The 12,029-nt window shown below is 41.9% G+C and overlaps 1 protein-coding gene across 2 annotated transcripts in view; it reads left to right on the top strand.

Annotated features, from left to right (window-relative positions):
• Positions 1-867: 867 nt before the first annotated feature.
• STRBP (spermatid perinuclear RNA binding protein) overlaps positions 868-12,029 on the top strand; it is a 29,287-nt gene continuing 18,125 nt past the window's right edge. For both annotated transcript variants that reach the window (XM_008945722.1, XM_008945723.1), the window contains exons 1-4: positions 868-1,044; positions 3,505-3,722; positions 6,574-6,739; positions 9,287-9,431. In XM_008945722.1, the coding sequence (XP_008943970.1) occupies positions 1,042-1,044; positions 3,505-3,722; positions 6,574-6,739; positions 9,287-9,431 (532 nt within the window). In that variant the 5' untranslated portion in view covers positions 868-1,041. The remainder of the gene's footprint in view (positions 1,045-3,504; positions 3,723-6,573; positions 6,740-9,286; positions 9,432-12,029) is intronic.

Genomic DNA, 12,029 nt, shown 5'->3' with positions numbered 1-12,029 from the left:
CTGGGTTTTCAATTTTTCAAAATGTTGCTGAAAAGCTGATGCAACAGTATGTGCAGGGAAAGGGAAACAGGAATTTTCTGCAAGGACTAGAGCATCCTGCTCTGCAGTGAGCTTATGCTTTCCTCTCTCTCTCTCTCACATTACCTGCTCTGTTACCCTGCTCTTTTCTTGTCTTACCAGAACCTCTATTTGCTGTTCCTTATGCTGCCAGGGCTGGTGTTTGTTTCTGGGGTTAGAACAAGAGGGCTGATCTTCCTTTCAAATGTTGTGTGCTGTGAAAAGCAGTGGAAGGGCAGATAAGGCAGTGTGGGTGATTCCAGCTGAACATTCTCACAAGTCTCAGATCTTCAGTTTGTTATAATGCACTTTAAATAAGTCTCTCTTTAAATAACAACTTGCAGTTAACAGCCACCTGAAGTCTTGGTTCTTGTTGTACAGCATCTGACACGTTCGGGACCAAGGGCTGCACTGGGGATTTCACAGATAATTACTTTTTGATAATTAAATATAGCGTGTTTGATTCCTAAAGTTCATGCCACACAAAAGCAGAGACTCCCTGAGCTGGCTCTGCACAGGGTGTGTTTGCCACGCTGGATTTCCCATCTGCCTCATGCCACCCCCATGGCAGGTGGCTGACAGACCACCCCGAGGTGGCACGGGAAGCTCGTTACATGCGTGTGGGCACATCACGAGAAGGTGCTTTCCACAGTGACATCTGCTTGTTGAGGACTGAAGGGCTCAGCGACTGCCTCCCTGCCCTGAAGCCTGCTTGCCTTCACCAGGGGTTGACTGACTGCGCCGTGTTGAACAGGATTTGGAATTAATGTGCCATTTATTCTGGTTTCAAGTTGTTTCTCTCTTCTTGCAGGTGAATTACAGAAAGTGACTCCCAGAACATCCTGGCTGTATGAACTCTTGAGCTGTCAAGGGACCGAGAGGCTTATGAAGAGGTTCTGTCAGGCAAAACAGTGCTTAGCAAAGACACCAAGGAGGAGGGAAAAGGAGAAAGGGAGGGAGAAAGAGCTGAAACACTAACAAACCATGGTAGGTATTTGTCATCTCTCCTGAGGCTGCATTAAAAGTCTTCTCTGCTGACAGTCTTGCATGGGGCCCGACAGACCCAGAGTAAGGGCTTTCTCTGACCCTGCACTAAACTAGAGGGGGTGCAGCATGCTTTGAGCAAAGCAAACGAGGTTTGATATATTGTCAGCCTCTTAAAACCAGAGAGTCCTCTTGTGAGCCTGCATTACATGAATTATTAAATATGAACGAAGGGGATGCTCATAAGGTTTTCTAATAAAACTGGCATTAGCAAGCTGTAGCAAAGAGCATGAGTGACCTTGAACTTGCAGATTGCATCACCAAATGCTGATATTCCCCTTCCAAACTCTTCCTCACAAAAGCAAGTGCTGTTCTTTTGTGTGTGTGTGATTGTATGAAATATTGTGATGGGAAGATTCTGCAGATGTGTTCACAAAAAGACAATAAACCTACACAGTTCCTGGAAAATACCTGTGCAGAGCAGTTTGAGCATATTTATTTATTTTTAAGTCCTCTAAGGTTATTACTGAGAGAAGGCAAATAAATGCAATAAATTTTGACTACAGTTCTCTAACGTTTGTGGAGCTGATTGCTGCTGATAGGCTGTGTTTATATAAAAACAAACAAAACCTACTCAACAACAAGAAAAATAAACAAAACACAAAAACCCAAACAAAACCTGAAACAAGACTACTACCTGTTACAGAGCACAAAGGGAAGAACACTTGACAAAGCAGAGTTATAAATATATTGTATTTTGAACAGTGTCCCATTTTGCTGCTATTTTGGGCCTAAACTGTAATGAAGTATTGATCTTGTCAGTCCCTCTTCATTAGACAAATAAGCAAATGTCTTCTAATTTAAGAGTTATTAATTTGTTCTTGTTTTACTGTTTTTCCTAATGGATATTTCATGAGATAAAAGATGGTGGGGGTGAGTTAATAAATCCAGCCTATCAGTTTTCACTGCTGACCTGCAGCTTTTCTGTATCCATGTTGTGGGTAAGCCACAAGAGGGACCTCCTGGAAGCACTCTGTAACCTATGGGAGTCCCAGGGATAATACCAGACCCCAGCTGACAGTTTCCTTCACTGCTTGAATTGTCCATGTGGGCAGAAACATGTTTCCTTAGGAAAAGAATAATGTCACTTTGACCTCCAATGGAAGGGATGTAGTGACTGCAATACACCAGGAAATCATGAACAGTCCTTAACAAGGATTCAGCACAGAGGCCTTTGAGGTTCTTCAAAGGCCTTTTTTGTTAAGGGTGTGTACTGTTACAAACCCATGAAGTAAGGGTGAAAATGAAACCTAATTAAGTTATTTAATGTATAGGAGGAACAGAGGTTCTTAGTTGATGTTTCCAAGTTCTGGAAGCTTTCAGCAGTGATTGATGTGTCTATAGAGAACAAGATTTAGAGCTGCTCTTGCCAGAGGTCTGTGCTGTGATCACAGCTGCTCTGGGTCACTGTTTAGATCAAAGAAGTCTCATCTGGATAATGTGGCAGACCATAGACTGCCTAGCACAAGTTACCCAGCCACTTAGGTGTACCTTCCTCACCAGTATCACTCAGGACTTTGAGTTTCACTGCAGACTCTTTTAATTAGCACTCTAATCTCTTTCTATATTTTTGTGAGGTTTTCAAAAGAAATTATTTCAATCTTTTCTTACCAGTTTATCTCTATCCTTACCTTCATTCATGCCTTTGTAAATCCCTGTGCACTTTGCTAAGCCTCTTGTGGCGAGATCTACTGTCTGTCTTCATCTGCAGCAGTAACAAAACCATGGGGAAGGGCTGTTTAATTGCCTTGTACTAAGGTGTGCTGCAGTTGTCTCAAGCAAAAACAGAGAAGTGGCTGCACTCAGCACTTCCAGAATATGCAGAATAGTACTTGGAGAGTATCAGTGCCTTTTACAAGACAGGAATCTCCTCTGTTCTCCCTGTCTGCTCTCACCCTGGGATGCCTACATCCTGAGTTCCCCTGTCCTGAAACGAGGTGAGCAGCTGGGTAAGGGCCATGGCTCTTCTGTGCTCTGAGCTATCAAGCTGCTGAAGGTTGACACAAGTAAGCAAAGATGGCTGAAAATCCAGGAACTCCTTAATTCCTGCAAGTATTCCAGGGTAGGGAAGCCTCTCTTTAAGTACTATTGCTTGTATCTCCATTGGATGTAGGTCCTTCAGAGAAGATCATGGCCTACGTTATCTCTCACTGACCTTAAAAGCTTATAACCCACCCAAGGTCTTACACGTTTTGTTGCTTAATGCTGATTTTCACAGTGATGTTTGCTTTCTTTTTTCTTTTTAAACGTCATTTAAATAAAGGTAAGAAGTCACATCCCACATGGTTATAAGCAGTGGTTGTCATAGAACGCTTCCTAACATGCCAGGGAGGATTCCCATTCAGGCAGTGTCCTTCTACTGCCAGCCCCCAGTAACATTGTTCTTTCCTCTCCTCACAACAGAGATCCATCCGATCTTTTGCTAACGATGACCGCCACGTCATGGTGAAACATTCAACCATCTATCCATCTCCAGAGGAACTTGAAGCTGTCCAGAACATGGTATCGACAGTAGAATGTGCCCTTAAACATGTCTCTGACTGGATGGATGAAAAGAACAAGTCTACAAAATGTGAGGGCGACGTGGATGCCAAGGAGGAAGCTGCAGAGAGCAGTGCCAAGTGAGTGAGCTGAGCCGCAGCGCGGGTCTGTCCTGCCCTGAACGCTTCCCTCCCCTCTCAGTGCAGTCGTAGTGTTACATGCTTCTGCTTATGAATGTTCCTAAGAGGAAGTGGATGTATTTGGACTTTCTGAGGTGAGAGCACGTAGGGGGAGTGCAGGGAATAGTAATAAGCCCTCTGTGGGCAGCAGTCACTTTCTGTTTCATTGTTTTTCTGTGATGTTGTAAAGTTACGTTTAGCAGACAAACTTCTTGGCATTTATAGGCAAATATAAGTAAATCTCTCTCTACCCAATATAATGAGGGACCTATCCAGGTTACAGGTTAGGAATTGAAGCAGCAGGAGATCAACAGCCAATTTATCATCATGTGAGGAACCCAACTTCCAGTTCTCTGTTCACCCTGTGATGTAATACTGGCCTGCTGAATGTCCTGGGATTTAATCTGGTTACATCTGTAGCATAACTTACACTGGAGAGCTGTAACCAGAGGACTCTTCCCATTTCCTTTCTGATGCTGCTGCTTTCCGAAAGTCGTTTTCTGAAAGTGAAAGGTGGATTGTGAGGCCTTTCAAAATTTTTTATGTCCTAGTAAATAATAAATATGTTGTTTACATTTTGAGATGGGGGAAGTATAGCCTACTCTGGCAGCAACAGATGGAAATACAGACCCTGTGCCTGGAGTAAGAGACCATCCAGTGCAGGTAATGGAGAAAGGTCTGACTATGAATTGGGAAGACTATAGGTTTTTAAACTGAAAATACAATTTACTGGCTCTATATGGAAGAGATTGCCACTGCATTTATGAGTTACTCCTAAATGTATGCATGTACAAAAATTCAAAAAATGAAATACTGCTTCCTATTTTATTGTAATAATGTGTTTCTTTGTCATTTCCAAGTCTCCCCAGAAATTTTAGAGTAGTATTCAGGAATTAAGGTATGATGCTCTGCTGTACTTCACTGTCTGGATATGCTTCAAGTTAGAAACAAGAGATGTGAAACCAAGGAAACTTGTATGGCTAGGAGGAGCAGAAAGCATTCAGGACTTGAGCTGTTTTCCCAAGTGTTGTGGATTCTACAGAAAATTCCTCACATCTTGTCTTTATCTCTAGGATAAGGTTGAGGGCTTGGGAGCCATTGAAAGAAACTGCTCTGCATGAAGTTTAAATGCAGCACCACCTACTCAGAACACACTGACCCACACAAGGAATGTTCAGCAGTGTGAAGAGCATTGTCCAAGATAGCCTTGGAAAAGCAAATACACAAATGGTCCCTCACTTCAAGGCCTGTGGCTTTTTCTGTTTCCTAACAAATATTTAACAGACACTAGTCTGATCACTGGCATTGCTGTGTAAGGCTGAGCTGTGATATGGCACTTTCTTGGTGTGAAATGTATTCAAACAGAAATAGCAAAACACTTAAAATCACGAATATTTCCACATAAATTGGTTTAAGACAGTGTGATTGTATTGCATGAGAGAATAACTGTAGTGGGCTGATAGGCTGCTTGTCCACAGATGAACAATTAAGTTCTGCCATCCTCTGGAGGAAGGTATTTAAGCTCAGGGTTTTGCTGAAGATCTTTCTGGATGGGCCATGTGCTATATGTTCTGTTGATGACTGTCTAGCATCAATGTCAACATTTTTAGGTGTCTTCTGATGTGAGTAAAATAGGCACAGAATGGATTCATAAAAATAAATTAAAAACCCCATCCCAGCCCAAGTATGCAGTTGATGCTTTTGACAGTTGGTGAGCTCTGCTGTCACATGTGTGCACATATGGTATAAATTTAGGGCACAGTTTTTGTAAACATCAGTGTATTACTGATAGGTATAAAATAGTTCATGTATTTCTGTGTTTGGGATGTTATTTTACTAATCACTTTACAAGCTAAAAGGAGCTTACACTGTAGAAAAATCTGTAACTTAGAATTTTTTTTATGCTAGTTACGAGCCATAGCTAAAAGAGCCCTGTGGTTTCTGGGGTGTTTGTGTCCAGACCCTGTTACAGTAGCAGAGTTCCAAGGTGGAAGATGAAATGTTGTTTACTTTTGTAAAGTTCTTAGTTGGCTTCTGGCTATTCCATACTAAGCAGTTTGGAATAGTGACTAGTTTGGGATTGCCACTGTTTCCTGTCATTCCTCCTTTTCTTCAGTCTGTTGTTCAAGCACCTGTTCCTGGCTTTCCATCTCAAAAATATAAAGACAGTACAATTATTAGATTAAGATACTTCTGAGTGAAGCTCAGGATCTATGTAATAAACCTCAATCACCGTGTTACTGGTTTGGAGTTTGGTCTGTGTCCAGCCCATCCCTCTGGATGGTAAGGATGCTGGGGACGGTGCCTTTCCAGCTGAGGTGGTGCCACCTTTACTGCCAACGTGCTTTCTGTGGATTTTGTAACAGTGATGAGCCCGTAGCTGGTGCCACAGGGTGTGAGATACATCATGTGGCAGTAACTGGTGTAAGAAACTAAAAGAAGTATTGAAAACGTGTGTGCCCATATTTAAAGCTGGAGCACCACTCTTAAAAAGACAACTTGGATCACTTCTGAAACCAGGATTTCTGTCAGAGAGCTCCTCTAGATTATTCTGCTCTTTTGGGAGATCTGCAGATAGTGAATTTGGGCTTTTTGGTGCTTTGTGACTTGAGCCAAGCAACTTCTGCAATCGCGTGGATTGCAAATCAGTGCTTCAATTAATTTTTTCATAGGAGCTACTTGCATAAAAGGAGTCTGTGCTTTCCATCTTCTGATCAGTGATACACCACTCTGGCACAGTCATCAGTCCCATCCGTTTATCCTGAATGTGTGAAAATAGCATCTTAATGACTCCAAACTGTTTCATTTCCAGGGATCAAGGTGGTCGGACGTTGTGTGGTGTTATGAGAATTGGCTTGGTTGCAAAGGGCTTGCTGATAAAAGATGATATGGATCTGGAGCTGGTTCTCATGTGCAAAGAAAAACCCACAAAGACTTTGCTATGTATAGTTAAAGACAATCTCCCTGCTCAAATTCAGGTGAGTTCATTTAGAGTAGTCCTCTAACTATGGCTGAGAACACTGCAGGTTTATTTGGGTAAAGGCTGGAATTTGTTCCAGAAAAAAGGGACTTGATACAAATTAAAGAAATATACTTTCAATCTAGGGTTTGTGACATGTTTAACGTGGTAATGTGAAATAGTTACTCACAAAATTAACGCCTTGTGTTCCTGTTGTTGCTAGTCTCTACTTGTGGAGTCAGTTTTCCTGTGATGGCAGCTAATCTTTCTACTTGGAAACTAACCCAGTGGATTTTTGCTCTCTGGTCCGACCATTAACATGAGCTAAATGGCAGTGCCAGGAATCTCCCCTGCTCGAGCATGTGAATTGGGTCTGTGTTGTCCCCTGCCTGGACCTCAGGTTCTACATTGCAGCTGTGTTGCTTTACTTGGGCTGTTCCCAGATAAACGGCTCTGTACTTCTAAAGTGATAACAAATGACTTTAGGTGGTCACTCACTTTAGCTCATGTTAATCATGAACTTGTAATTCTTTTTATTTATGGCTATTTAATTCTGGAGTTGGCATCCAGCAGGCAGCACTTAGAGCTACTGTCAGTCTCGTTAAAGCAGCTAGGGATAATTCCGTTTTGACAGAGCTCTGAGGCTGAATAATCAGTCCAGCTCCCAGACTGACACAACTGTTGCTGAGAAACTGTGCCCTAAGGTATTCTGCTGCAAGTGCCTCTCTCCAAACCACGTCCAAGCCTGATATGCTTTTCTCCTGATCCGCTTTTCTGCCTTCTGTTTATTTCCACACAGACAGTATGTATTTTACCATCCTTGACAGCTATTTGTTCTCACTGTTTTTTGTTCACATAAAGAGCTTGCTGAGAGAAAGTTGTGCCTGCAGATGTGGCCCTATCCACAGCTGAAAATGCTAAGGACCTATTGAGTAGTGAGAGAGTAAATTTTACTTGTTTGTGGTGAGACATGAAATGACAAGGGATGAAAGTGATGTTAGCATACAATTTCAAAAAAGTGAGAATGGCAGAACTGATGTAGTTAAATGATGTGAAGGCTGCAATAAATTCAAGGGGCAAGTAGGTAAGATCCTGTGGGAAAGCTTTGTGAGGTAAGATGAGGTAAGAGGAATCTGCCTCATGAAACAAGCTACAACAGTTATGGAGATGGAGGGTGAGAGGTTCTGCCTGTCAGCTGCAGGAGGGAGAAGGAAGGTGTATGCCCATTAGTGGACAAAAAGAGCAAATGAGGTGCAGAGATCTTAACAGCTTCTGCTTTGCTTCTTTGAAGGCCACTAGTGAGCAGATGGGTAAACATTTTCATGTCAACAGTAAAGAAGCTGGAGTGCAGATTGCAATGGGAAAGAAGTTAAAATGTTAGATATGTTCAGACAGTATGGTCTTGCTGAAGCAAACGCAAACACAAGGAACAGCTTCAGGACTCTGAGCCACCTGTGGCTGTCTTTGTACTTTGGGGATTGAGAGAGGTCCCAAAGGACTAGCAAAAGACCTGCAGATACAGACTGAGATAACTCTGATAAAATGCACCCTAATGGAACGAATGATAAGGTAGTTGTAGTATTAGCTACAAAAGAAATCTAAGCAAGAAATAAAAAGTTTATTGAAAACTATTTAAAACCCACTTGATTTCTGTCAGGAGGGGAAGGCTGCCTTTGCCGGGCGGTACCGGGGACCTCTCCTGAGGGTGTGTTAATGAATGCAGTGGATGACAGCACTGTCTTGCATCCAGTTTCAAGTGTTGCATGGAAAGGGAGATAGACAGACAAATTGGAGAAAATCAGCCAAGTGAGAATGAGCACCTAGAAAACCACATCATTAAAATTACCTGGTTTGGAAAAAGTCAAGGTTGAATGCAGCTATATTTTTTAGGGCATAATGGTTATTTAAAAAGCGACAGTGATTCAGTACTTCACATGACTGCCAAAGGTAGGATGAGAAGGCATTGGAACTGTGGCAGGGGAAATTTTGTTGCAAAATAGGTCAACTAAATTTTGTGTGGCTAAGAATCAGAATAGACTATTTGGAGAGGTGGTGAAATCTCTGTTGCTAGGGCACCTGAAGATGTTTGGTCATACCTCATGGCAGGTGCATGGAGTAGGTGATGTTGTGTGGCTCCTGCACTGGGATCTGTCTGCAGGGTGCATGGGCAGTTGTGGTTGTGCTGGTCATACAGCATATGAGAGCTTTTATATTCAGAGGCAGCATTATCAGAGAAGTGTGTATTTATTAAAAAGAAAAGTTGCTGGTGGTGTTTTGTATACTTGCAGCTATGAAAGTTAGCTTCTGCCTTTATTAAAAAGAAAAAAATTAAAAAGTGATATTATACTGGAACTACTTGGTATCCTCATTAAATTTGCTGCAGACCTTTTTTCTTAAGCATGTTACTGGTGTTTTTCCTGTTTGTTTATAAAGAGAGAGGTAAAGCTTTATTTGTTGCTGCAATGTCTTGTGGGGCTCTCATTAGTTAAGAGGCATATGCACATACAGATTCTGCAGTTTTTCAGCTTATTGGGAGAGTCTTGAAATCTTTCTTGGTGACTTTCAGAAACTTACAGAAGAGAAGTATCTGGTGGAGGAGCATGTAAATGAGGCAGCTATTATTATTCACAACACAAAGGAGCCCAAGCTAACTTTGAAGGTGATACTCACATCCCCTCTCATTCGAGATGAAGCAGAGAAGAAGGAAGGAGGTACACAGAGTGTTTTAACTTGTTTTTTAGACTGTTCTATCTAAATGCCTTGACTGTGCAGCACAGGGTTAATTGGGAAGTAGGTTTCTAATTGTGCATCCACTACCTGACTGGCTATTGCCACTGTGGGTTACATTATTTGTGCCTTAAAAAGACAACAGTCACTTAATTTTCACATAAATATGCAGTTTTCATTTGCAAGCAATATTCCTACAGTGTTAACTTGGACATACAATTAGATCTTAGTTCTCTGTTCTTTTAGACTTGCTAGTTAACTCTTGGGCACCCCAGCGCTGCACAGTCTTGTTTTCAAATTGTCAGTCAAGTGGGATTGGTTTGTAGTGTCTTGAAAAACTGTTTCTTTTTTTTATATTAAAAAAAACCCCTCTCCTGCAAAGCTCTCAAGAATGTCATCCTGGCCCTCAGTTTTTACTAATTGATGATACATTTGTGTATGTTTCTAGCTTTACGAATTTCCCAGCTGGGATGCAATTGAAGTTACAGTGCTATAATACAGCACTTTTGCTTCTGAATTGAGCATTGTACCTCATGTCCTTAGAGAAAAATAGATCTAGAAAACTGTAACGTAGTTTCTTTCTGTTCCTTCTCCCTAACTCTGTGACTCGATAGAGTTCTGTGCCCCTTGTTAAAGGAGTGTTGACTGGTAGCAGCAACGAGGCTGGAAACAAACCAAGAGAAATAGAGAAGAGCAAACATAGCCATACGTTGTTTGATTTTAAAAATCTTGTCAGTAATTTCTGCTTCCGCTTCCCAAACCTATCCCTAGAGACTTTGCCACTGGATGATGTCAGACCTTTGACCAACTGGCCACTCTCTGTCATGACAACTGAGGCAGCTGGGCCCATGTGGGCTAGGGAACTCCCTGGTGCTCTCTTCCCATTTCTAGACTTGCCACAAGTCCTTTGCTTCCTCCCTTCTACCACATGAAATACCGATACAATGAGAAATGTTGGTCAGTTCATTTTTGTTGGAGGCAATGGCAGGAAGGATCCCTTTTCTAATTAAATGGAACACTTTGGCAGCAGTTGGATGCAGAAAAATCTTACAAAACAGATGAATGGCAAAGATTCCCAAATTGCAATGTCTGCTTGTTCTCAAATTAGTAACCATGCTCTTTTGCAAGACCATTAAAAATAAATTGCATATTACTGTAGTTGTTCTTCAGCTTCCCGTAAGATGCTGAGATCAGCCTTGTAGTTGTTGCAGCTGATCCATGCTCGTGAGAAAGAGCACAAAGTGCAGGACAAATTTTGATGGTAAAGGATTTGCAAGACTGTCACAAGGGGATAGAAAGGCTTCTGTCCAAATATTTTCTTGGAAAAAGTGATGCCTTTGTGGCACTAAACTGTAGGGACTCCCGAGTTCACCTCAAACTGAATGAGGATTTTAATTTTTATGCCTCCTTATATTTAAAATGTAGGTGTTCTATTCTGTTTCCAGTACCTTAAAATATTTTTAAAAATGCTGTACTAGTTTTTGTAAAGCTTCAAATGGTTTTACTACCTGTGTTAGAGTGGTGTTACACTATCAGCTCTATACAGCTGATACGGATAGTTAACGGGGCAATGGATCTTGTTTTAAAGCCTGGGTTCTTTGACACTGATTCATCACAAGCGAGCAGAGACAGTTATCATATTCCTTTCCAAAGGTATGTGAAATGTTATGCAGGTGTCACAAAGTAAACTGAAAGGAGGGCTGGGGATAATTTTTTTCATAATATTTCCAACCATATTTTGATCCCTTTCACTTTGATTCAGACCCAAAAAGTTTCATATCTGTTATCACGGGAAAAGACTCAAGAGGATCTGCCTGGTGTAAATACCTTGATCTCCAAAGAAAGTACTCCCATATTTTTTTAATACCCCTGAATAATGCCAACCAAATGTAAATGTACTCTCTATGCAGTTTTAGAAACTGTTCTGAGCTCATTCCTTATATCCTTTTGAATAAAGGAGCTCCAAATGCTCTTCAACTTGCCTTTCATCTCGCATGTAAGATAGGCCATGGGGTTCCGGGCTGCCCCCCGGGGCCGCCGGCAGGGAGCAGAGCCTGCCCCAAACTGACCAAGGTTTCCGCGTTCGGTGTGATTAGCACTAATCTGTCCTCTAACCAGCCCGGCCAGGGTAGGCGCAACGGGCCTCCTCATCGGTGCTCCCATCTGTCCTGTAGGAATGCTGTGTGTGCCTTCATGCCCTGGTGTCAGAATGTACTGAAAACATTCCTGGATTTCTCTTCAGTCCCCTCCTCTTTGGAAGAGTGTTCATGTTTAAGATGTGGTGTTTGTCCTATTTGTTTTTGCTGCTTGTTAGCAAAAACAAACAGCGAACCAGCGTGTGTGTGCATTTCAGTGTTCCTCACAAGTGGCCAGCCATAAAGCTCTGCTTTCTCATGTCGACTTAAGAAGTCAAGCACCTAAAATTCCCACGTTTTGCATCACTGTAAAATTTAAACTTCTTAAGAAACTGAGTTTTTAGTCACAGCATCAAATATAAATTGGGCTTTCCAGACCAGAACCTTGTAGCTTGCAAATCAGCTGCTGTTACTGTGCACACAGTAACAACACGCTTATGTAATAAG

Source organism: Merops nubicus, unplaced genomic scaffold, assembly GCF_000691845.1.
Source record: "Merops nubicus isolate BGI_N331 unplaced genomic scaffold, ASM69184v1 scaffold27728, whole genome shotgun sequence".
NCBI lineage: Eukaryota > Metazoa > Chordata > Aves > Coraciiformes > Meropidae > Merops > Merops nubicus.
Note: the sequence above shows the minus strand (reverse complement) of the source record. Positions and strands in the feature narration are given on the sequence as shown.